Source organism: Somniosus microcephalus, chromosome 16 (genome assembly GCF_052327205.1).
Source record: "Somniosus microcephalus isolate GS21.2 chromosome 16, FLI_Smic_1.0, whole genome shotgun sequence".
Lineage (NCBI taxonomy): Eukaryota > Metazoa > Chordata > Chondrichthyes > Squaliformes > Somniosidae > Somniosus > Somniosus microcephalus.
The window spans coordinates 70,060,915-70,088,079 of NC_141002.1; the positions used below are offsets into that span (position 1 = coordinate 70,060,915).

Below are 27,165 nucleotides of genomic sequence, written 5' to 3' on the forward strand. Positions count from 1 at the left end.
CGAGGCTTCTAGGCCTACCTGGAAAAACGGGGAAAGGTAGGAAAATTAATTAGATTAGATAAGTTAATTACTTTCTAAATCATTTTTTTTTTAAACAATATGTGTTTTAAAAGCAACGTTTTTTTTTAAGACGCAGAAAGCGGAAAAAAGAAAGGAAAAGTTTGGAATCAAGATGGCGGCGACTCACCTCGGTTCAGAACGATATGGCCCGGACACACACGCACCGATTGGCCCGGCGGCACACGCCAGCAACCCGGCGTACGATTGGTCGAGCTCGAGGTCACTCTGTCGCTAATGAGCGGATAATGAGATGCTAATGAGCGGAACGTTGAAGGTTTTTGGCATACCGCGGGCGCGATTTTAGCCCGGCCGAAACGTAAATACGCTTAAAACCGTCTCGGAAGCGTAAGCTTTCTTTGGAGGTAACGCGCGCGTAGGTACGCCCTGTAACTTTCGAGCGCATAGCCCGACAGACGCACACGCGATGACAGACAGAATGACAGAATGACAGACAGACAGACAGACAGATGTACCGATTTATATATATAGATAAGCAATTGAGGGGTGCAAGAGAGTGTAGTGTTGGAATTGTTGAAATATGAACTCGCAAATATGCAAATCAAGTAATTTAAAACAAGTTGGGGGAGAAATTGGGTATAGCCCCGCTTGGGGCGCTAGAATTGGCGCTGCACAAAATGTATCGCCAGGCGCAACTTATTGCCACCTCGAGCGATATTGGGTTGCATCACCCCTGAAGGAGATTGCGGCGTAAAATCAGGCGCTGCACGGGACTCCTAAGGCGCTAACCTGGCGGCGCTACTCAATATCTGGGCGGACGGGCGCAGCGCAGGTGCTGTCAATAATCGATGACCACGAGACATGCTGGCACCGGCCAGCTCTTAAAGGGGCGGGTCATTTAGGTTCAGGAGCCACACTCATCGCCCTGTAGGCCTCAAAATCAGCGCTGTGCATTCTGAGGCGTTACAAACTTTGACCAGATGGAGAGGGTGAGGCAGAGAGCGGAGCGCTTTACCGAGAGGGCATTGGATGCTTTGGTTGGCGCAGTGGAGCGCCGGCGAGCAGTGCTGTACCCTGACAATGGCAGGAGGCCTCATCAGAATGAATACCGCAGAGCTTGGAGGGAAGTTTGTCGAAGAGTCAACTCCAGCAGCGTGGCGCCCAGGATTCCTGTGCAATGCAGGAAGAAGTTCAACGATCTCACTCGGGTTATTAGGGTGAGTGGCTTTTTGGCAATCTTCTTCATCCCTCCATCTGCACCTGACTTTATAGCCAGAGGGTGCGCGATGCCCCAATGGCCATCTGTCAGCCAGCACCCATGGCCCTTTCTGGGAACGCACACGCACATTCAACTCAGGGCATACTGTAAGGGCTGATCCACCATGGGGGGCATGAGATGACAACTCAGGGCACACTGTAAGGGCTGATCCACCATGGGGGGCATGAGATGACAACTCAGGGCACACTTTTTCATAACTTCCTGTCCTGCAGGCCAAGCTGGCCAGGAACCGGAGGGAACAGATTCGTACTGGAGGAGGCCCTCCTCAGCTGCAGATACTGACGGACCTGGAGGAGAGAGTCCACCAGATTGTTGGAGGCCAGATGAGTGGTCCTGTCACCACTGGAGCTGCCGACCCCATTGTGCACAGCGATGGTAAGGTCATCACCTTTTTGAACTGTCTCCTTCCACTTGTTCCCCCCACCAGCATGCTTTTTCACTCTGGACCCATGTCAGAGCATTGCAGCACTCTTGCATCCCTTGCTGCCACCCTGTCCTTTCGCTAAAGCCACTCTTCAACCTCCCTGCTTTCAGATGCTGCATCACCAGCTCGGGAGCCGGGCCCTCAAGCTGCCAGGGACACTGACTCCGGAGGCGAGGAGCAGGAGGAAGCCGGACCATCCGTGCCACCCTCAGGCGAGCCAGCCCATCTGCAGACTGGGGATAGTGCTTCCCTGGAAGGGAGCGGGGGGGATGGCTCTGAGGAGGAACCAGTTGCAGGAACCAGCGGGCTCCAGCAACGCAAGGGGAGTAGGGAAGCTCGGGAACCGTCTCCCCGGAGAGCGCGTCAGGCCACGATGACTGCTGCACAGAGCGCAGAAGAGGTGCGTTCCCTCGCAGAAATGAGCGCACAGGCTCGACTCGGGCACACTGAGCTGATGGCTGCAGTGGCAAGGATGCCTGAATCCATCGAGACACTGGCAAGGATTGTGCAAGACTTTGGGGCAGCACAGGCGAGGAGTACACAAGACTTCGGGGCAGCACAGGAAAGGAGTGCCCAGGGCTTCGGTGCATCACTGGAAAGGACTGTCCAGGGCTTCGGTGCATCACTGGAAAGGACTGTCCAGGGCTTGACCGAAGCACTGGCACCTGCCACGCAAGTGCTGAGTGCTGCCACGCAGTCCCTCGCTGGCCTCATGCAGAGGCAGATTGAGGCCACACAAGCACTGACTGCTGCCACCCTCAATGGATCAGGCAGGATTACCTGGGGCCCTTGCAACACCACAGCAGGCCAGCAATCTGTGGACCAGCCGATTGGTGCGCATGCTGCGGTGCTGCCCCGTCAGAGTGCAAGTGTGTCGGCCGACCACGGAGCAGGTGTCCACTCTCAGGATGTCAGCATTCCTGAAGCCAACGCTGGCACGTCTCCACTGCAGCTGCCATCACCTGCAGGGCAGACTGCTTCCACCCATGCCCATTTAGAGCAGTCAGCATCCGGCCCCTCCAAGCCCAGAGTCCGCCCAGGCCGTCCCTCAGGGGCATCTGCGCTTTCGGACAGTCAGCAGGCGTCCCCCAGCCTTCATGCAGCCACTGGGGTCCCATTACGGAGGAGTTGCAGGGAGGGAAGGGGCCGTTCTCGCAAGAGAAGTTGATCACCATCAAAGGGGAAAGAGCAGAAGGTGCTGCTGAGACGTCCTATTTCTAGAAATCAAGGCCGTGGATGTTGTTCTGAATGTTAGTCATGTTTTGGATAGTCTCCCGGGTGTGCGAGCCACTTGGTCTGAATGTTAGTCATGTTTTGGATAGTCTCCCGGGTGTGCGACACACTTATGTGTTAGTTTGTTAGTTAAGATTTCTGTTGCCATTGCTTTGTCATGTTGGAAGGAAGCACATTTTTCAAAATAAATAATTTTATTGTCATTGGCCATTTCTGCTATTTTCAATCATTCTGGCCTTCATAGGCTTTGGGTTATCCGAATGGTTAGAACCGACTCCTTATCAGCCTCTGACGGACGGCCCTTCCAGTTTCTCGGACCCTCCCGTCTTGGTCCTCCTCCTGCTCCTCCTCCTCCTCCTCCTCTGCTGGTCCTTCAATGTCTGCTGGCATTGGCTGGGTGCGCAGGGTGGTGAGGTTATGGAGCATGCAGCAGACAACGACGAAGTGGGAGACTCGCTCTGGTGAGTACTGCAAGGCGCCTCCTGAATGGTCCAAACAGCGGAACCGCTGCTTCAGCACGCCAATTGTGTGCTCCACAATGTTCCTCGTCGCCTGATGGCTGACGTTGTAGTGCTCTTCAGCAGGGGTGCTGGGCGTACGGAGCGGGGTCATCAGCCATGGGCACAGAGGATAGCCCTTGTCGCCGAGAAGCCAGCCTTCTGGGTGAGCCGGGGCCTCGAAAAGGTCAGCGACTGAAGTCTGGCGCAGGATGAATGCGTCGTGGCTGCTGCCTGGGAACTGAGCATTGACCGCCAGGATCAGCTGCCGGTGGTCACAGACCAGCTGCACATTCAAGGAGTGGAACCCCTTGCGGTTGCGGAACTCCTCAGGATTCAAAACAGGCGCCCGCAAAGCCACGTGCGTGCAGTCAATGGCGCCCTGCACCATGGGGAAGTCCGCTATTGCCGCGAAGCCCTCTGCGCGCTCCCGCTGCTTCTCTGGTGTCACATTGAAGGAGATGTACTGCTGCCGCCTTTTAAACAGGGCATCTGTAACCTGCTGGATGCAGCTATGCACCGCAAACTGGGAGATGTTGGCAATGTCCCCAGTTGCTGACTGAAAGGAGCCGGTCGCATAGAAATTCAATGCCACTGTTATCTTCACAGCCACCGACAGAGAGGTCCTGCACCTTATCTGCGGCTGCAGATCTGCCTGAAGCAGGTGGCACAGCTCAGTCACCACCTCCTTTCTGAATTGCAGCCTCCTAACACACTGCTCCTCCGACATGTTGAGGTAAGAGAACTGCTGCCTTAATACCCTGGCAGCGTTAGGTCTGGTGTGGCGATGTCTGTTGGCCCTCCTCCGTCTGGCCATTCCTGGCCCTCTCTCCCTCCGTCCCTGTGCCCTTTCCAGATGGTCGAGCAGCAGGACGTTCCCCTCCAAAGCAGCCCCCATAATAATAGGTCACCAGAAATTAAATAAGGTGTAAACGCTCACCAGCAGCAGGGTGATGGTATGAAGGCTGAAGGTCCTCTGGCAGCGCTGGGTCACTAGTGATATGGCTCAGAGTTCAACTTTGCAACTCTGTGTATATCTCAAAGAAGTTGTGCTCCCAAAATGGCTGCCGCTTTTATACCAGTGCAGTCCCCTTTAAAGAGTGCCCCCCTAAGCCCGAGAGCGACTGGGGAACATTCCAGGAAGCTGTCCTTATTAGCGCCGGTTGGAACGGAGGGGGGCGCCACTGAATTTCCGGTCCGGGGCGCCAAAAAGGCGTTGCACACTGAAATGACATCATGATCTGCCTGCGCCCACGAGCGGGTGCTAGCGCCGGCGCTAAAACCCACTCAATATGGCAAGAGGCGCTGGGTTCACTGCGCCTGCCCGAAAATTGGGTAACGCCCCAATTCTCGGCCTCTTTAGGCGCTAATCGCTGGCGCTACCAACCGAATTTCTCCCCCGTTATGTCTTCTGGTTTGTATTTTTAACAGAGTATTATATTAAATACTGGGGTAGATTTTAACTATGGCGAAGCTGCCCAATATTGCTGGCGGGTGGCCCGATCCTTTTTGAAGGCCGGGCCTCAATACCGTGTCATCGGCAGGCCATAGCTCACCAGCTCCAGGCTGGTGCAGTATAAGACAGCCAGAGGCCGATCCAGCTGGCAGCAAGGTAGGTCTGGGGGGGGGAAGAGCAATTGAAGGGGGTGGAAGCCCAGTGTGGCAGTGGCCCACATTATTCCTGTGGAGCCTGGAGGAGCACCCCTGCCCCCCCTGGCCTCACAAAAATAATTTGAAATCTACCGTTTCTGGTCCTCTTTGGCTGTACGCCAGGTAAAACTGGGCGGAGCATGCACGGCACAGGATATCGGGGCTCTATCTACATCATAGGACCCCAATTTATGTATTAAAACAGCCCAGCGCCTGAAACAGATAGGCACTCCAGCCACTCAGCAGAAGGCCCCTTTGAGGATGGTGGTTTCGAGTTCAGGAGTGGAAATCGGGCAGTAGGTTTTCCCCATAATTTTCGGGGCGTTACTGTCCTGTTTCCACCTGGCAGAGCCTGTGGAAATCTCCCCCATAATTTTAGGTAACCTACATGTTCAGTCTAAAAATGTCTCATACAGTGTAATATCGTTATATTTGTTGTGGGGGCTGGGTGCATACATGTTTGTTTTCAACATGCTCTCTGGTTATTCAGTAAAAGTTTCAGGGTTGAAATGGTGACCAAATGTGACTATGTGTGTGCAGTAGATGTAAGGGTGAGTGTTTACATGAGTGCGTGTATTGTAACGGATTTTATCAATGTAAAAAAATCCACTAACGAAGCACAAATAAAGGGCAGCATTCACTGACCAATTGCCAGGGAAACTTGGGCTTGCTGAAGGAGGAAGGCTGGGTTAATTAAGGTACACCACAGATGGCCTATTAAAAAGGTAAGAATTTAAGAATTAAAATAGTCATTCGAAACATTCCAACAATCTCCGTCACCCAGGTCATAGAAACATAGAAGATAGGAGCAGGAGTAGGCCATTCGGCCCCTCGAGCCTGCTCCGCCATTTAATGAGATCATGGCTGATCATCCAAATTCAGTACCCTGTCCCTGCTTTCTCCCCATATCCTTGATCCCCTTTAGCCTTAAGAAATATATCTAACTCCTTCTTGCATATATTTATTGAATTGGCCTCAACTGCCTTCTGTGGTAGAGAATTCCACAGGTTCACCACTCTCTGGGTGAAGAAATTCCTCCTCATCTCTGTCCTAAATGGCTTACCCCTTATCTTTAGACTGTGACCCCTGGTTCTGGACTCCCCCGCCATCGGGAACATCTTCCTGCATCTAGTCTGTCTAGTCCTGTTAGGAATTTTATAAGTTTCAATGAGATCCCCTCTCATTCTTCTAAACTCCAGCGAGTATAAGCCCAATCAACCCAATCTCTCCTCATACGGCATTCCTGCCATCCCAGGTATCAGTCTGGTGAATCTTCGCTACACTCCCTCCATGGCAAGAACATCCTTCCTCAGATAAGGCGACCAAAACTGCACACAATACTCAAGGTGTGGTCTCACCAAGGCCCTGTACAACTGCAGCAAGACACCCTTGTTCCTGTACTCGAATCCTCTCGCTACGAAGGCCAACATACCATTTGCCTTCTTAACCACCTGCTGCACCTGCTGACCTGCATGCTTTCGTCAGCGACTGGTGCACAAGGACGCCCAGGTCTAGTTGCACTTCCCTCCCATCTCCGTCAGATATATTGCCGTTCTGTTTTTGCGCCTCCTGTTTGCCAAAGTGGATAACCTCGCATTTATCCACATTATACTGCATCTGCTATGCATCTGCCAATCACCCGACCTGTCCAGAATCATACTGGAGTTTCTCGGCATCCTCCTCACAGCATGACACACCCACCCATCTTTGTGTCGTCTGCAAACTTGTCCCTCAGGACAATATCTGAACTCTTTCATCAATTCAGCAGGTAAGTAAAACTAAGTGAAAAAGAGATATTAGCTGCCTGGTGTATAAACAGGATTTAAAAAAAAATTAATACAGCACGTTAGACTAAAATTTTGACTTGAGTGAATATTTACTCTCCTGAAATTATGATAAATAATAAATAATTTCCTCTTGCAAATCTCATTTATTGGTAAGGAGCTTTCAATATGAGTGTTCTATTGTCAATGCAAAATATAATGAGGAAGGAAAATTCAAGGATAAATTATTAATAGGTTTATATGTTTTTGTTTGTACAGAAAGCCAGACTTGCAAGAATCCGTGTGTCAAAGATTGGGAGTGCAAATGCTTATATGCAGAGCAAGCACAATGGCTTACTAAGTGATTCACTGGAGCAGGTAATGGACTGCTGAGAGCTCAGTGTTGCATTTTATTCTTCTCTTTTCTGCAGGAAACAGAATTGAGCCAAAAATAATTCAACTGTTATTACCCAAGTTACATATGTTTGCTTTTTGTTTGGCCTTTTTTTCTTCCCTCCCACATGGCAGCTGTCCTTCATTCTGCCAGCACAATTCACACTTCATCTTAACCTGTCCCATTATCATCTCCTCTTGCCTTGAATATCTCTTAATGTTTCTTAATCTCTCCTGCTTTATATCCTATGACCTTCCCTTTTGTTCTTTCATCCCCTCCCCCTTTTCCCAGCCCCTAAACTTGCTTTCCATTTCCTGCTTTTTTCCAGTTCTGACGAAGGTCTTCGACCTGAAACATTAACTCTGTTTCTCTCGCCACGGATGTTGCCTGGCCTGCTGAGTTTTTCCAGCGTTTTCAGTTGTTATTTCGGATTTCCAGCATCTGCCGTATTTTGCTATTGTACATATGTTTGCTGATATTTTGTTGTCTTTCAGTTACATGTTCATAGAGAGACTGAATTCCTGTACATGACTATGCTGCTTGAGTGTATTGTGTATTTTCTGATAGGATAGAGCAATTTGCCCTTTGATTTGCATATCTTTTGAAAGTGTTCACTGGACGTCCTAGCTAGGATTCATCATTACAAGCTGGCAGTATGTGACGGATGCATGGCAATCACTGGAGGGTTACAACAGAGGACGCCATTGAGCAGCATCAAGCTGCACAGTTTACGAGCACAGCGGGATCTAGTAGCAGCAGTTCCAGCTGTGGCAGGTGCTGGCAGTATCTCATGTGTTTTAAATCCTCACTGGGTTTTCGATACTTTTGTATAAAATGGAAAAGACTAGTGAAAAGAGCATGGCCTAGAAAATCATCTTGGGCGGTGGCGCAAAACAGGCGATAGCGGATCGGCCGCCCGTCACACGCAGCGCCTTACTTTCAGTTCCATTGCCGTCAGTGGAACTGAATATCAGGCGCTGTGTATAACGGGCGGCCGATCTGATACATCTGCTTTCTAGGAACATTTCTTTTTGTTTCCTTCGGTCACAATGTTCCATAAAGTCAGGCGCAATCCAGCCACTGTAGAAATCTGCATATCAAAGCAAGGGCCTGTCCAAGGCATTCCCGGTACTACATAAAAAGCACAATAAAGGGCAGCATTCACTGACTAATTGCCAGGGAAACTTGGACTTGTTGAAGGAGGAAGGCTGGGTTAATTAGGGCACACCACAGATGGCCTATTAAAAAGGTAAGAATTTAGGAATTAAAATGGTCATTCGAAACATTCCAACGATCTCCATCACCCAGGTCCTGTTTCAGGACAAGATCTGAACACTTTCATCAATTCATGTTACAAAGCCATGTGCTTTATTAAAGCAATGCTGCATTTGAGTTAGGGGTTCTGGGAGAGTGGAGACCAATGGTTTCCGTGTGATGCTCCCAATCAAGGCCTTTTGGAGATCAAATATATGCTGTACCTGAAGGTGTTCTTTGATTATGTTGTGTATTTTCGAATAGACTTAAACTATTTGCCATGTTGTTTTCTCTATCATTTTAAAAAATGATTGAGAAGTGACCAGGATTAACGGAGATGAATTCCTTCAGGACTTCTCCTGCTTTGCTGTCATAACTTCCGCATGAGTTTGGTGCGATGGTGTATAAAATTATACACAAAAGGAGAAGGCAAGTTGTTTCTTGCAGGTTTTTCTGAGCTTGAGATAAAGTAGCCTGTCACCAAGGAAAGGAGCCAAGCAACTGCTCATCTGGAGACACTTCAAACAGCAACAGTAATTAGCCTGGAATTCTGCTCAAGATGTGCCTTATTAGACCACCTCCTTTTCGGAATAGGAGCTGAAAAGAGACTGGCCAGATTAGCAACTAAACATCACAGCCCAGCTCCAATAACCCAGACTATCCTTAAACACAGACACAGCAGATCAGCTAGTAATTATGCAGCTTATCCCGCTCTGCCGCCATAACTTTGGCAGAAGTTGGGCGGAGACCCTGTTTATGAGAGGGTTTCCACCGAACATGTGCTGAAGTTACAGCAGTGGAGCGGGAGAATGCCAAAGAAACTCGCCCCCCAGTTAATCCTGATCACTTATAAAAAAATTTTTTTTTTAAAGAATAAACAAAAAAAACATGTCAAATAATTCACATCCATTCGAAAATGCACAATATAATCAAAGAACAACTTAAAGTACAAAATATATTACTTTGCCATCAGCATTAAACATAAGTTACGTGGACTTTTGGATTCATTGGCTTCGATTTTAACCCCCCTCTCCCCCACCCCCGATGGGAGAGGGTTGGGGGAGGGTTAAAATATCGGGATTGAGCAACTGGACCCAATCCCATCCATTTACATATTTACAAACCCAATCAGGCCAACAACAAAGCCCCACACAAGGTAGGTAGGGGCCTATTTAACATTCAAAAGCCACGACAGCACCGGTGGCGAGAATCAAACTTAACTGTAGGTCAGGGGGGAGGCCTGCGCTGTCGGCTGCCCGGCATGACTGCCTAAGGTAAGTGCTGCAGATCAGCTCCTTTTAGCATTTCCTGTGGGCCAGGAGGCGCAGGAGTGCTCCCCCCAGGCCTCTTGCAAGGAAGCCTTCGCCACCACTGCCGCCCCATTTGTGCCCCATCTGCCTGCCCAACCCCCCCAGCCCTGACTGCAGCCTGGCGCCTCCCTTCTATCCCCCCCCCCCCAAACTGGGGACCGTCCCGGCTGTGGCCTCCTGCCTCTACTTACCGCTACAGCCCACTGGCCAGGCAGTCAATCTGGCTGGCTGTCAGGCAGGAGTCTGCCCCAAATTATTCAAATGAGATTCTGCTGCAGTCACTGCTACCAACTTTGCAGCATGAATTGCCCCACTATTTCCAGCATCTGGAAATCGGCAAAGTTTTTCTTTAGGTAAAGATTTTTTAGTATCATTTGTTTATTGTCAGTGCCTGGTGGTCAAAGCTCCAACGGTTCCAGTAGCCCTTGTTCTCCTTCCTGAGCCCTCCCAATCCTGCTGTCCTGCCCCCCACGATCCCCTTCCCACCATCATGAGGTAGTGCAATACAGCAAGAAGGAAACAAACCAAACTGGAGACAGGTGCAGACTGCAAAAGAAAGAAAAAATGAGAATAAAGATAAACAATTTAGAAAGAGAGGGGAACAAACTACAACAGAGAGAGGATTTTTTAAAATCCTTCGTGAAGAAAAAAATCACAGCAGAGGATGGATACTGCAGCAAAAGAAAACTATCAGTGAGAGAAAATGAACTGCAGGAGAGATAACAGAGTGTAGATGGGAGAGAATAAAGAAATCAATTCAAAAATCAGATATCCAGTTGAATAAACTTGAAAGAATCAGAATCATTTTGAACAGTTGGATATCTGTATGTCTGAACATATGAATTTCTAGAGGATATTGTGTCCCAAGGCTCAGTATAAGAGCATTTAAATTAATAGAACGGTCTCTCCTGTAGGTATTTGTATTACTAAGAAACCTAATTTTCCAGCAACCCTGACATCCGACCAGCAGCAGCTCCTCATCTGCCGTTTACCTATTGCTATTATTATTACCCTACTGTTTTTATTTCCTTTTCCATTATTTTCTACTGTGATGTAATTTGATTTGTTTGTGTTCTGCACAAGCCTGCAAAGTGGCTGTTGGGCCTTACCAGAGCTTTCCAACCTCTTTGCTTTCCTCTTCCCTGCCTTGCTCTGCTTATTTCTTGCCTTCCTATTCCTTCTAAACCTTCCTAAACCTCAAACCTCACCTTTGTATCAAATGTCATTTCTCCCCCACTGACCCCCCCTCTCTTGCCTTCACAGCAGGCTTTTGGAGCAGTTTTCTAGCAACCACCTTCTCATCCCCTTCTCCTCTTCCCTTTTCTTTAACACCCCTCTAACACTTCCCGCCCACCTTCTATGGCTCCTCACAAGCCACAGGTAGCCTCTCCCACTTCACATTATCCTTCAAAATATAGGATCCATTTATGTTGAACTAGAGTTTGGAATCTATTCATTAATTGGCTACAGTGTTTTCGATTAATTGTCTCTTGATTTTTCCAGATATCTAATGATGAAGAACAAGCCTTAGTTAGCAAGTCAGGGTCTTCGTTTCAGAGGCAACACCACCATCTTTTACATTGTTTGGAGAAAACTACGGTAAGAAATGACATTTGAGCCTTCACCAGAACTTGGAAGTAAAATGAATTGACTCTCTTATAACTAGCTTTTTGTGTTTTTAGCATTTTTGCTTGAAAACTGATTGTCCTAAAATTATGGAGTATGTTTTGCAAAAAAACATATTGCCCATTCACTGAAAACACAAAAAGCTAATTCTAAGATTTTAATTATAAAATTCTGTTAAAACAGCACCACAGCATTCTTGCTTCGCCTTCATCACTTTGCCCCCACCCCCACCCCCTCCCCTTTCACCTCCTGTGGGAATATTTATAGGGAACAAGGATAAGTCAAAATAAAAATGTTCCACATAATATTTAATAGGATCTAGTTATATCTGAAATAATCTGACAAAAAAATGAACCATTTGAAGATGCTCCAGGACATAAAATGCAAAAGATTGGGGGAATTTCAGTACTTTAAATGTTGGCGATAATTCAGCATTAACTGATTTGACGGTTATATCTTCTTTAGAAATTTGTAAAAAAATATATATTTTTTGCATAAAAATAATTTCAATTTGATGGAAAGTCTTCCTCCACTATATGTCCAATAATTTTACCATGCTTAAAAATAATTACTTTACACAATATGCCCTGGGAATTGCAATTATTTTTAAAACACGGAAAAAATATTTCAGTAATAGGAACCAAGATACACCCAGAACACTGGAGATATTTTAGGGGGAAGAGTTTGGCTAAATGTTATACATTGTAAAATATTTGGAAAATTCCTAATTTTTGCCAGGGCATCAGGGAGGCCACAGAACAGGAACCAAGTGGTTCCTCACAAGGAGGGAAGAAGACAATTGAAGAATGAATGAGCCCTCGCCACTGCTGGGTAGATAGATTCTGGAAACTCAGTTGACAGCAGCATTGGCAATGGACTGGAAGCTGGTCAACTGCACATCTTCAGTTGAGGAATTGTACATAAAACAGGGAATTTAAGGAAGAAGTTTAAAAATATTTAGAATAAGGAAATTTGAAAAAGTACTATGAAAACTGCAACATAATTTAGTTCTCAAAGGGTTTTTAAAAAAGAAACATTTATAGTTCTATTGTTAGGTACCAAACCAAGACAGATATTTACCTAACAATGTCATTGAATGATAAACTAGCCACCTTGCCAATGACAATAACTTTAGTGTTTCTTTCATAAGGGTAGCAAATCCATAGCTGGGTGCTTATGAGCTGCACCCATATTTTGCTGGTATGAAGCAATTTCAAGACCTCCCCAGCATGATGTTCTGTTTGTTATAAAGGAGCATGGCTTCTAGTAGAAGCTTAAATACATCTTCACTGCTGTCGAAACAGTGAAAATATAATTTCACACCCAGTGTAATATTTTTTGAATCAATCATGGGGGCAGTAAAACTAGCAATCATCCCCATAGAATAAATACATAGTGATATCATGTTTCACATGAGCTCAAAGCAACAGAAATCTTTCTGATCATTGTCCTTTCTTGAGGCACGCCATCATCAGAGCTTTTGGCCATGGCATCACCGATGGCATGAATGAGTTTCAGTCCATGATTTTAGTTGGTGGTGGTAATTGGGATGATTTACCTTATGTGCAAATGCAAATATCTTGTACTGTACACAAGTAACTGTTGTGTTATTCAATATGGAGATTTACCTCTTTCGGTTTTCCACTTCACAGCTTTCTGTAACTGTATTCAGAAAGAAAATAGCGCATGTGACGGGTGAAGTTGCAGCAGTAATTTGCAACCAATGCACGGACTGCTGGAACAGTGAGCCCTTTGTGTTACACTATCACAGTCACCTTGCAAGACTTCATACAATGGTTTCACTTCAGTCTGGCAATAGTCTTGAATATTGGCTAAAAAACTTTCCAAAGTACCACACCATGTAAACAGAATAAACAATGGGAAATAAGCATTTAATGAAAAATAAACTATGGATTAAGGACTTTGTTAAAATAGCGCATTTAGGAAATTCCTGCAAACTCATCAACTAGTGTTAAAAATAACACAGAGGAATTTCAACCTCCTCATGAGGTCTGCATCCAAAATCACTCAATCATCTATATTTTTCACAAGCCGACAGTCCGTTTTATGTATCCTCTATGTTCGCATCTATAGGTCAGCATTGTGCCAACCAGTGTCTGAAGTTGCAAGCAAGATTTGCATGTCTTGGAATGATTTCTGATGAAATGTGAAAGGAATCTTTGTTATTATTTGTAGTACTGTGTCTGCAGTTTTTTTGTTGTCTGCATAATATCTCTCTAACACTGATGTTATTTTTATTTATATGTATCCACCTATTAAGGTAACAGGTGTTAGTACTGGAAAATGGATACAATGGATAAAATTTCCCATTTTAGCATCAATCAGTTCCAGGTCAGCTATGAGAAGGAGATTAGCTGGCCGCTCTACTCTGCTTCAACAAAGAGCCTTAACTGTTAATCTCAGAACATCTCCCTACTGCACCACAGTGGCTTTTTTTATTTTCCACCCGAGTCATCTTTATGGCCTCTCTGAGTGTGATTGCTAATTTAGGACCAATTTTTGGCCATGGATGCATATCTACTAAGAACTGGATTAACAGTGCCCAAGCTCATTTTAAATTGGGCCATTACAGCCAGACCCAGAACCCAGACCTGAAGGCTTACTGTGCTAGCCCACTATGCCACTCAGTCACCTAACACAAACATGCGTTCAAACTCAGAAACTATATCACATAAAGCATTCCTTATTTATGTTAAATACTTCACAGAATAGAAATAAATTTACTTAGCCCACTTTGCTTCTTGAATGTTCAGTTTGAAGAAACTGCCATGTACCGAAATCTGAAGAAAGTTTCTTGTGATATTCTTGAAAGTCTTTAACAAATTAGCCTATGTTTCCCCTCATCAGGGACTGTCGCTGCAAAACGATTGAAATTTAACATGGTAGCCCTTTTTGATCAGGACACTGTTTTCCAGTGCTGTTTAATTATTCTCAAAATCCTATTGTCAGCTAACTGCCAAAAAAGTAACTTACAAGCTTGGCATTCAGTAGAGTAGCTATTGAAACCTTTTTTAATGTTTTCTTAAAGCCTTAAGAACATTCCGTGACTAACTCTAAAGATATTACTTGGGAAAGAGTAGATATAGTGCAATCATCTCCCAATACATTAATGAAATAGGAGACTTTTAAACCATATATATAATATATACTTAAATTTGCTCTTTAAAGATGATTATTGTCTTCTTGATAGCCTATTTATTTTTAAGATCTTATTTTCCCAAAGCAACTTGTTAAGAAAGTCATTAAAAATCCTCCTGGCTATGATTTCTTACTAAAAATATTTGAATTTTTCTATCAAATAAACATAGATATTATATAGTGATTAACTGTGTAATCTTTCCAGGTAATGAAGCTGTCAGAGGGATGCTGGTGTTTTGTTCAGATATTTGAATATATTCATTTTAAACTGTTAAGATGCATTAGTCATTGTTTCTTTTTTGTTGGCATGTTACCATATAGGGATTGTCCTATCTTGTGGATGATCCCCTCTTATCAATTCGGTCTTCAGCGTCCATTAAGGTACCAGTTTGATTGTTCGTGTCAGAATTGTCTGTAACTCTGCATTTTATGGTATTTGTGCTGCAGCTGTTAATGCTTCGACAGTCTGAAGATATTTGTGCTGTTTGCTGTTAATCTGTGATTGTGCAAAAGCTTTTCTGCTGGTTACTTGTTTTGCTGTTTTAATGGGTTCAGTATTCTCCACATTTTATGTGTCATTCTCTGTAAAAAGTATTGATCAGCTTAGCATTAATGCCCAGCACTTGATAAATGTATGAAGCAATAATAATGACAAATACTGTACAAGCTGGTAGGTAATATTATGCCACACACATGTAGTATATCCATGGGTTTTATGACATCGAATTTTGCTATCTTTTCACTCTGAATGTTATAAAAATGCAATGATTTATTTCTGGTGGAGGGATGGTGGGAAGTCAGTGCTAATGATTCTGAACTTTAAACTTTGGACAGTAAGGCTAATGGAATGTTGGCCTTTATTGCAAGGTGTATGGAGTATAAAAGTAGGGAAATTTTGATGCAACTTTACAGGGCACTGGTGAGACTGCACCTGGAGTACTGCGTACAGTTTTGGCCTCCATATTTAAGGAAGGATATACTTGCATTGGAGGCAATGCAGAGAAGGTTCACTAGGTTGCTTCCTGGGATGAAGGGGTTGACGTATGATGAAAGGTTGAGCAGGTTGGGTCTATACTCATTGGAGTTTAGAAGAATGAGAGGTGATCTTATTGAAACATATAAGATTCTGAGGGGGATTGACAGGGTAGATGCTGAGAGGATATTTCCCCTTGTGGGGGAATCTAGAACTAGGGGGCATAGTTTCAGAATAAGGGGTCGCCCATTTAAGACGGAGATGAGGAGGAATTTCTTCTCTCAGAGGGTCGTGAATCTTTGGAATTCTCTACCCCAGAGAGCTGTGGAGGCGGAGTCACTGAATATATTCAAGGCGGAGATTGACAGACATTTGAACTACAGGGGAGTCCAGGGGTATGGGGAGAGAGCGGGAAAGTGGTGTTGAGGACAAGATTGGATCAGCCATGATCTTATGGAATGACGGAGCAGGCTCGAGGGGCCGATTGGCCTACTCCTGCTCCTGTTTCTTATGTTTTTATGTTCTTATAAAAGTTTAAAGTTGATGAGAATACATTTAAAAGTAATGGGGAAGATAAGTATATATCTACATAAATATGTGGACAGTGGTTTCTGTATAAACTTATGCCAGATCCAAGAAAAATTCTAATGGCTTTTCAATATATCATTTGCATTCATTGATATCATATATAAATTTTAATTTAATCATGAAATCTTTTGGCAAATTTAATGGTCCCAAAAATCCTTGGGGGTTCTGCCAGTCTTCTGCTATAACTCTAGCAGGAGAGTAGCAAAACCCACTATACAACAGCAGGAATCTGGTTGTACTGTTCTGGGAATTTCCAGCATGCCTTATATGGGGTGAAACCTCTACTTGCCCCTTGCAATGCAAATGTCATCAGGAGCGGGGACTTTCTACAATGGGAGTTCCTGCTTCCTTGGTTCAGTTGGGACCCAGTATAGTACTGGATTCTGGTGTACCAGTGAGGTGAGGCATACTGTCCTCCAGATAGGCTAAAATGGGTTCCACCAGAGAAAGTCCAGACCAGAAAAGTGCTCTAGACAACCGAAGAAAAAAATTCTTGATCAGTGCCTTTACTCAGAGGGCCGAGGGAAACATAGCTGGAATCTGGAAGAGGGGTCTCGGCAACCCACCCCATGACAGGCAAACACCAGATTTTATGGCTGCATGGGCGAGATGGGTGCCAGAGATCCATCTGCAGTGGTGCATGCGCCCACCTGCCCCATGAAGATTACATGCCCTCCCACTGATCCTGCAAATTCTGCCATGGTCTGAAACTAGGGTCCTAAATCTAAACAAAGGAAAGTACGATAGTATGAGGACTGAGTTGGCTATGATAGATTGGGGAGCTTCATTAAAAGGCATGACGGTGGATAGGCAATGGCTAACGTTTAAGGAACGAATGCATGAATTGCAACAGTTATACATTCCTTTCTGGCACAAAAACACAAAAGGAAAAGTGGCCCAACCATGGCTAACAAAAGAAATTAAGGATAGTATTAGATCCAAAGAGGAGTCATATAAAGTTGCCAGAAAAAGTAGCAAGCCTGAGGATTGGGAGCAGTTTAGAGTTCAGCAAAAAAGGACCAAGAGATTGATTAAGAAATAGAGTGAGAGTAAACTTGCAAGGAACATAAAAGTAGATTGTAAAAGCTTCCACAAGTATGTAAAAAGAAAAAGATTAGTGAAGACAAATGTAGGTCCCCTACAGTCAGAAACGGGAGAATTTATAATGGGGAACAAGGAAATGGCAGAGCAATTAAACAAATACTTTGGTTCTGTCTTCACGGAAGAGGACACAAATAACTTCCCAGAAATGCTAGGGAACCAAGGGTCTAGTGAGAAGGAGAAATTAAAGGAAATTAGTATTCGTAAAAAAATAGTGCTGGAGAAATTAATGGGACTGAAAGCTGATAAATTCCCAGGGCCTGATAATCTGCATCCCAGAGTACTAAAAGAGGTAGCCATTAGTTGTCATCTTCCAAAATTCTATAGATTATGAAACAGTTCCTGCAGATTGGAGGGTGGCAAATGTAACCCCACTATTTAAAAAAGGAGGGAGAGAGAAAACAGGGAACTACAGACCGGTTAGCCTAATATCAGTAGAAGGGAAAATACTAGAGTCTGTTATAAAGGATGTGATAATAGGACACTTAGAAAATATCAACGGGATTAGACAAAGTCAACGTGGTTTTATGAAAGGGAAATCGTGTTTGACAAACCTACTGGAGTATTTTGAGGATGTAACTGGTAGAATAGATAAGGAAGAACCAGTGGATGTGGTGTAGTTGGATTTTCAGAAGGCCTTTGATAAAGTCTGACATAAGGGCCTAGAAATTCGGTAGGCTTAGCGCCGCTTTTGAGGCGCTAGAGGGCCTAGCGCCGGAGTTATGGCCAGTTTGGAAATTGAGTGGGTCCCTAAATCGGCGTTAGGCCGTTAGCGCTGCGCCGGCACCGATGACGTCATCGGTGTGCGCAGCGTCCCGGTTGCCATGGTAACCCGCCCGAACTCCGAAATTGACTTGCGGCCGCCTCGCCCGTGGCAGCCGCAAGCAACGTTCTGGCAGAGGTGCCTTACTGGACTTTGCGCCGGCTCATTAAAGGCCCCGCGGCGGCCGGCCGCTTTCCCGCCGGCCGCCTGGCCGCAGCTCCCTCCCCGGACTTCTCCCCCCCCCCCCCCACCGGGACAGATGCAAGCCCGGCACTTGTCCGAGGTGCCGGGCTCATTTTTACAATGATTTTCGCGGGCCGCGGCCGGGTGCAGGCAGCTCCTCCTTAAGAGAAGGAGGAGGCCTGCACTTCCCGAACCTACCGCAGCGGGCGCCGCAGCGCCGGAATAGCGCCGCAATTCAGCGCGTAGCGCCAGTTTTCAGGCGCAAACAGCTTTCAGCAGCGCCGGCAGCCGTTTGGGCGCAGAACTAGTGAATTTTTGGCCCGCCCAGCGCGACTTAGCTCCGGCACTAACTTCCGGCGCTAAAGCCGTCGCTGCGCCAAAACCCAATTTCTAGGCCAAGAGGTTAGTGTGCAAAATTAAAGCACATGGGATTGGGGGTAATATACTGGCATGGATTGAAAATTGGTTAACAGACAGGAAACAGAGAGTAGGAATAAATTGGTCTTTTTCGGGGTGGCAGGCAGTGACCAGTGGGGTACTGCAGGGATCAGTGCTTGGGCCCCAGCTATTCACAATATATATCAATGATTTGGATGAGGGAACCAAATGTAATATTTCCAAGTTTGCTGACAACACAAAACTAGGTAGAATTGTGAGTTGTGAGGAGGATGCAAAGAGGCTTCAAGGTGATTTAGACAAGTTGAGTGAGTGGGCAAATACATGGCAGATGCAGTATAATATGGATAAATGTGAAGTTATCCACTTTGGTAGGAAACACAGAAAGGCAGAGTATTATTTAAATGGTGATAGATTGGGAAACGTTGATGTACAGAGGGACCTGGGTGTCCTTGTACACCAGTCACTGAAAGCAAACATGCAGGTGCAGCAAGCAGTTAGGAAGGCAAATGGTATGTTGGCCTTCATTGCAAGAGGATTTGAGTACAGGAGCAAGGATGTCTTACTACAGTTATACAGGGCCTTGGTGAGACCACATCTGGAGTACTGTGTGCAGTTTTGGTCTCCTTACCTAAGGAAGGATATACTTGTCATAGAGGGAGTGCAGCGAAGGTTCACCAGACTGATTCCTGGGATGGCAGGACTATCGTATGAGGAGAAATTAGGTCGACTAGGCCTGTATTCACTAGAGTTTAGAAGAATGAGAGGGGATCTCATTGAAATGTATAAAATTCTGACAGGGCTAGACATACTGAATGCAGGGAGAATGTTTCCCCTGGCTGGGGGTCTAGAATGAGAGGTCACAGTCTCAGGATACGGGGTAGGACATTTAGGACTGAGGTGAGGAGAAATTTCTTCACTCAGAGGGTGGTGAATCTGTGGAATTCTCTACCATAGAAGACTGTGGAGACCAAGTCACTGAATATATTTAAGAACGAGATAGATAGATTTCTAGACACAAAAGGCATCAAGGGGTATGGGGAGAGAGCGGGAATATGGTATTGAGATAGAGGATCAGCCATGGTCATATTGAATGGCGGAGCAGGCTCGTAGGGCCGAATGGCCTACTCTTGCACCTGTTTTTCCAAGTTTCTAGTTCAAATCATTAATGTTTTCTGCAGTCATCTGTATTTCTGACAACTCTAGAAACTTTATTGATTTTTCTGATTATGATTGCCCAGATGTGTTGGTGGACTTCAGTAGAGAATGCTGCATTTCTACCAAAATAATGTGTTGAAAATAATGGTACTGCTTCACTGAAACAAGCAATTTGATTTCACTGATATGTGGGTGAAATTGTGTCATGCACTATTAACGTACAAACATACTGATATGAAATACCTTTGTCAGCTATTTTAAGAATTAATGCTAACCCAGTTATTTTCAATAGGTTAAAGTCTTCAATAAAATAGCAAATGTCACACTGCCTGATTTCACCCAACAATCTCTTCTGTGCCTTCTCTTTTGTTATCATTTTCCATCCATCACCATTAGAGTACTACAGAGTAGATTTTACAAATTCATGTTCCCAGTGTAGAGCATCATCCCCTGGAGCGCACATCGGGAACTGGGTCAGAACAGCCGACAGGATTTTACATCCAAACTTTTCTGTGGAGCACACTGACTTCTGTGCCCACACTCCCAATGTGCACTGCTGGCCCGTGAAGTTCCATGTTAGGTGATCAAATTTTGTAATCCTGCGCTCGTAGAACCCTTTTGTGAAATTGGTCTGCTCCAGCACCTGACTCGCCACATGATAAACTTGCTCAGCAACTCGTGGTGCTAACAGGCTACTTACTAAGTGCCACTTAGCCTCGGTGCTACTAAAACCTTAATCCACACTTTATCATCTCAGCCAAAAAGTAGGAAAAATAAAATATGTAATCAGAGTGAGTATATTAAACACAGATAGGAAGGAAATGCACTGTCAAAATCTGGAAAAACCTGGTTAGCTATTTGCAGCCTCTGACACTAGCTTCGTCAGCCAGACACGAGATTGGAATTCAACAGCAAGTGCCAGCCAGCGCGCCCACAGTTTCAATCCATATTCGTGAACTTGCAGTGAGTCTAGACAGTCAGACCCTGATTCTTCCTGTTGACATATTCTTCTAAAAGGAGGTAAAGCGCCAAAGTTTTCTTAAAGCTGATTTATAAAATAGTTTTCTTTTTCTGTCCCTTTTTTTTCTTTCAATTAGAATTACGACTTTGTGGATGAACAAACATATGAAGAGAATTGTCTAGCAGCGTCTACAAGAAAGCGACCAAATTCAGACAGCCCTTCACTCTCCTCTCAACATGGTTTAACTGGAACATGTTGTTCGAGGCGCAGCAAAAAGCCTTTCCGGCTCCCAAATTCCAATATTTCTTGCAGTCACCCTGGAAGTGTACAGGAGCTCAGTACTATTCAGATTCGATGTGTGCAGCAGAGTACACTCTCCAATAGGTAACTATTTCGAAGTAACTTTTTTTTTAAATCAAAGCTTAATGACCCAATTCTTTAACTTAATAAGTAAAGGCAAAAATGTGCATTATTTATAAATTATAGAAACCAAGACCACATCAATTCAGTGAAATGGTCACCGTCAACTTTGAAGTAAGCTGTGCCGTGAGAGAGTTCACAAACTTAGTGGATCAGGTCATTTGCTTGACTCAGTCACATCCCCGGTGTAAGCCCGCCTCTGGCCCTGCACTGGAAAACAGTGTGCTAGAGCATAGATGCATCTGCAAGCCTAAGATGCCTACAGGAGTAGGGCTGGCCACCGGCCTTGGGCCCTTCTGGCTGCTGCCTGAAGATCTGTGGTGAGGCTGCAAAAGAAGCCCACCTCTGCCTTCTTGCCTAAGGCACAAAGACCCTCCAACCTGAGCGGGTCCCACGCGCAAGGCCTAAAGCCAGCTCTTTCAGGCACCCCTCAAAGTGGGCGTTGCTCTTTTCCTACAAGAGGAAACTTTGGCAGGAGGGCCGGCAACATCCTTCTCCACGTTATTTCAATGATTGCCCTTAAAAACACACCTGTTTTAGACGCAGGCCCAAGTCCACCTCTTTGGGGCAGCCCTGGAACTCTCCAGGCATTTCCCAGGTGCTACAAAGAGGAATATCAGGGCCTGAGAGTTAAGCTGCACTTGGTACAAGTTCAAACCAGTGTGTGACAGCATCCTGGAATAGGTTTCATACTGAAAGGCTTTAATGTTGAAGGATCTGTTTAAAATTTGTTCCCGATGAATGGAGCAGGCATCACAGCCTTCCCCATTCAGTATTCTTCAGTGACCCCTGCAGCCACCGACTAAAGGGAAGTTTTAATTTTTTTTTTAATAAACCTTTCTGTGGAACCAGGAGGAGTAGGAGTTCTCTCCCCAACTCCATAGTCCTGCCAATTGTACCCCACACCACCATGTTGCCCGCTTCAACCCCCCTCCCAGAACTTGCCTGCGGACCACTGCTGGGGAGGCAGGTGGCCCGAAATTGTTTATTTTCATGGGGCAAGCTGGCTGTGGAGTGGCGACAGGCACCGTCTGCTCGCCCCGAATATCTAGCTGATGCCCGAGGACCAATTCCTCGCAATCCAAAGCTTAATAACCCAATTCTTTAACTTAATAAGTAAAGGCAAAAATGTGCATTATTTATAAATTATAGAAACCAAGACCACATCAATTCAGTGAAATCAGGCGTGTGCTGTTCAGGCGTGTGCTGTCTCTGGAAACCAACCCAGACCAAAGTCTACCCCATCATTTCTTTTGTTGAATTATTCCTGAGTTCCTTTTCATCTTTTCATTTCTTTAAATCCAGTTGACTCATTTCAAGTTTGAAGAATCATTTATATTAAAGAAAAGATTACAGTTGTGATAATTGGGGAGTGATTTTGACCTTTTTAAAAAAAACGCAGTATCCTTGATGTCAAGGCCTTTTAAAATAAAACTACGTGAATCAAGTTAACTATTTCTTCTGCTAATCATTTTAACAATAAAACAAAAAATGCAGGATTTAGTGAACCAATACATGATCTATTTTAATGACTGTTTTGATGCAAAAGCTGACTTTGTAACATTTGTTTTCAGTTGTTCTTTGTGAAAGATTGCTTAAATAGCTCACCTTATGGTGGCCCCTGCTTTGTCAGTACCTTACAGGCTATAACAATTTGTGTTCATTCTTCCAGCCGATCCAGTTTGAATGCAAAGGTAGAGGAAAATGTCAAACTAAATTGTGAGCAATCATATGTAACAACAGCAGTAATAAGCATGCCCAGCCCTCCAACACCCGAAGGAGACGACAGGCCTGACTCTCCAGACCAAGCAGAAAGCAACATTGTAAAAGTGTCAGCACTGTAAAAATCTTACTACGTCAAATGTGAGCCCGGAAAGTCATCTGACCACCTGTGTTATGTTCCTGCTATTGAAGAAATAGAAAAGAACATCACAGATTGGAGAGCAAGAGGAGAACATCAGTGCTTTCCCTGATAGTTTTGCATTGTGTCATCCATGATAACAGTGATCATCGCACTGAAGTTATTATCAGTGAAGCTTGACATCAAAGTTATGTAACATTGACAGAGAGATGAGCAAAAGGAGGTACCATTAAGCTTGAAAAAAATTCTGCAATAATTACTTTGCAGTTGAGCACAATGAGACATTTCCACTTATGCTACATTTCCTGCCCTGAAGGCTCGTTTTATTATAAAAGTACACATGAACTGGAAAAGTGTGCATGGGGGGGAAACGAAAACAACTTTTCAAAACTACAAATGGAATTTTCTTCTTTGCAACAATGAATTCAGCAAAAATAAAGTGAACTTGTTTAAGTTAGACAGAAGTAATTGTAAATATTGGATTGAAGACTGATGTATTTTAAATTAAACAAAGACCACAAAAATGCATGTTAAATTTTCCTTGAGGCAGTACCTAACATTCTTTGTTTTTCAATGCAATGGGCACGTACAATATTTTACCAAGATCAGGACCTGTTTGTTATCGGAGGACTATCTATAGGCTACCTTAGAACCTTTGCTAGTTGGTCATTAGTCACTAAAAGACTGTTTAGTTAATACCAGATGGAAAAAAATGATTGCAGTAATGAGTTTTGGTCATTAGTTTATATTAATCGTTTACACTACAATAAAACCTTGTGAATATTAAGCCTCAAATTAAAAATGTTGTATTGAGACTGACGCAGCTAGACAGAGCAGAATCCAAATTTCTATCCAGGCTTTTTTTCCTCTACAATCTTGTACTATAATGCTTCTAATGAGTGTGAACAATTTCCAGGCAAGCACTTGAATGAGTGAACTGCAATTGATGTGTATTACAGATTTTCTCCTTCTTCATTGCAGCTGTAGCAAGACAAACAGACTGTTCTTTCTGCATGGACTCCCAGATTTATATGGGATTTAGTGGATGGTTATTCAGCAAGCTAAGTGCTCCAATCATCTGTAGCTGTGGAAGTTGTTCTTCCTGCTATAAATATATGTATATTTTTGAGTCAGTATCTTCAAATGTACTGAATTGCAGTATTAATTCAATTTTTTTTAATTGGGGATTTTAGGTGTGGTAATATTTGAATGATTTAGACTTTGGATAAACCATTTTCCTTAAAATCACGCTGGAAGGTATTATGGAGTAAGAGTGTCCTTTACTCGCAGCCACAGCTCAAAGGAAAGAGAACCATAATCTGCACTCATTGGGCAATGCTCAGTCGACAGAGCGTGTTTCAACAGAGTAAACCTATTTAGCACCCCCACTCCATCCCTGAAAAAAGTAAAATAGCAAAACGATACAGTGCTTCAAACAGAGGTTAGAAGGACAGAGTCTTCAAGCTTGCATGATTGATATTTCTGTGGCAAGGCAGTGAACCTTCCACTACATCTTTTTTCTTTTTGTAATGCTGTTGTATTTAGACTAATATATCTAGTTTATAAATGTGAACATTGTTAACGTGCTGTTAAATGGGGTAGGGTGCTTGGAAAGAAAAAGAAAAATATATTGCGTTTTTGTTCAACGTTTTCCATAGATTGGTCTCTGGCTGAAGCACTGCAAAGTAATACAGCAATACTTCTTTAAAGATCTAATAAATACCTGGTTGCAAATATAAAATTATTTGCTTCATACTTTTACAGTAAAGGATAGCAGAAGTTGCATCTGGAACTTTCCCATGTACACTTAAGTATTACTTATGCAAAAGTTTCCTTTTGGATTTCTTTCTCTGCATTTCTGAACTTTTTTTATATATTAGTGTCCTTAAGATTGTGTTGTGAGGGTGACTCAGAAACCTCTGTCAGACTTACTGTCCTGGGTTGTAAAATGACTGTTGCAGTGTGCAATCTGTGCTGTAAACTAGTTGTAATTTTGTAGTGTATCATATGATTTCGCTAACTTGGCTGTTTTGTAGTTAAACAGCTTTCATAAGTTCCATTTTAGTGAAGCAGCATAACTTGCCACCTATTATGCTGGATAACTAGACATCTAAAAATAAAGTGTCTGCATGCTTCAGTTGGAAGAGTTGGTATTGTAACTAGAAGTAATGCTTAATAAATCAACAGCATTCATTTTCTTAACTACTAAAAGGTTAAGTCTTGTAAAACTATCCATAGGTAAATTGTATGGGGCAAATAGAGTAAGAATGATGTGAGATAACAATGAAGTATTTTTGCAGGCAGAATGTGCAACTGGAAAATAGAATGTATTTAATAGAACTTAGAGATACAGAGAATATTTGAGCTGAACATCTTCACCTGTAAAATATACATGGAAAGATGTGTTGTTAAAATGCAAGTATTTGATAGAATGAGGGATCAAAAATTGTGAATTTTACATAATTTTTAAAAACAAAGGCACATTGGAGACACATGATACAGAAAATGATTCCCATGTATGAAAGTTGAGATTAAAATGTTTTAATTTTTGGGCATGTGTGTTTTCTGTCACCTCAGTAATGCAATTAACCATATTCAAGGGGAGCCAGTTGTTACCCACAAAATAACAGAAGAAGTTTCTTTATTAAAATATCAGAAAAAACAAGCATCCTGGTTCTTTAACTGTCTGTACATACTGCACTGTATGGTCATTTGTTTGAAAGGTCTACCATGGTTACATTCTGCAACAGAATAAAACTCAATCATATACAATCCTAATGTAGGCAATATCTTGACTACGCTGATGACTCCCAGCCTTACCTCTCTCGACCTTGCCACTCTGCTGTAAGGCTGCTTGTCTGACATCCAGTCTTGGATGAGCTCCGATTTCCTCCAGTTATGTATTGAGAAGACCGAAGCTATCATCTTCAGCCACGAACTCTGTACCCTCATCACCAATTCCATTCCCCTCCTTGGCAACAATCTCAGGCTGAAATGGACTTCACAATGTTAGCTGTACTTCTGACTTCATATCCTCTTCATTAGAAATACCATCTTCATCCACCTCTGTAACATTGCTTGCCCCGGCCTCTACCTCACCCCATCTGCCACTGAAACACTCATCCATGCCTTTGTCACTCCCAGACTTGACTATTCCAATGCTCTTCTGGCCAGCAACCCAACCTGTACCCTGTGTAAACTTCAGCTCATCCAAAACTCTACTGCCCATACCCTATCCTGCACCATGTCCCTCTCACCCATCACCCATCATTCTTTTCATTGGTTCCCAGTCCCTAATGCCTCAAATTTAATAATTATAAGAATTTTATGTGAAAAGAACTCTCTTTGGCTTCCTGATTGTCCAGCTGATTAAGACAGTATTAGCTGAGCTCTAAAAATCAAGAAAGTTCCAGGTTTGATTCCAGGTCTATACTGAGTTAGTATAATTCAGCCAAGCAAACAACTAGGGATCTTACAATTGGCCTCAGCACCCCTGGGATAAGGAAGGAAAAAATCAACAGCGGATCACTCTCCTGATTGCTATTCATTATCCCTGCTAGAAATGGATGTGTGGATATCAGGTCAGGACAAGATAAAGCTCAGCAGCTAAGCTGCCCACTGCCAAACAATTTGGTTATATTTACTGTCTTTGGGTCACACGTAAAGATGGTGCACTTGACTGGGTTATAATGAGTCCTCGGCCTCAATGGAGCTGTACCTTGCAAGAAAGCAATGCTTAAAGAGAAGGGAAGGAGCAAAATTTGTCAAGAAAATCTTTTTAAAAAGAAAGTGGAGTTGAGCCGAAGATCAGATCAGCCATGATCTTATTGACTGGTGGAGCAGGCTCGAGGGGCCGAATGGCCTACTCCTGCTCCTAATTTTTATGTTCTTATAAAAATCCATTTGATGAATTGGGTGTGGAGGCCTGTTTTACATAATAATTTGGTCCAGATAAAACCATGTATAGGTGGAATTACTAACAAGAATATCATTTATGCAATAATAACTGAAAATGCTGGAAACACTCAGCAGGCCAGGCAGCATCTGTGGAGAGAGAAACAGAGTTAACGTTTCAGGTCTGAGACCCTTCATCAGAACTGGAGAAGGCTAGAGATGCAACAGATTTTAAGCAAGTTTCCCTTTCTCTGCCTCTG

The 27,165-nt window shown here is 44.0% G+C and overlaps 1 protein-coding gene across 1 annotated transcript in view; it reads left to right on the forward strand.

Moving 5' to 3' along the window:
• Positions 1-25,564, forward strand: part of LOC147106251 (A-type voltage-gated potassium channel KCND2-like) — a 38,228-nt gene extending 12,664 nt beyond the window's left edge. The window contains exons 2-5 of the mRNA XM_086009200.1: positions 7,144-7,242; positions 11,326-11,421; positions 20,867-21,114; positions 22,823-25,564. Of these exons, the coding sequence (XP_085865326.1) occupies positions 7,144-7,242; positions 11,326-11,421; positions 20,867-21,114; positions 22,823-22,994 (615 nt within the window). The 3' untranslated portion in view covers positions 22,995-25,564. The remainder of the gene's footprint in view (positions 1-7,143; positions 7,243-11,325; positions 11,422-20,866; positions 21,115-22,822) is intronic.
• Positions 25,565-27,165: the final 1,601 nt, after the last annotated feature.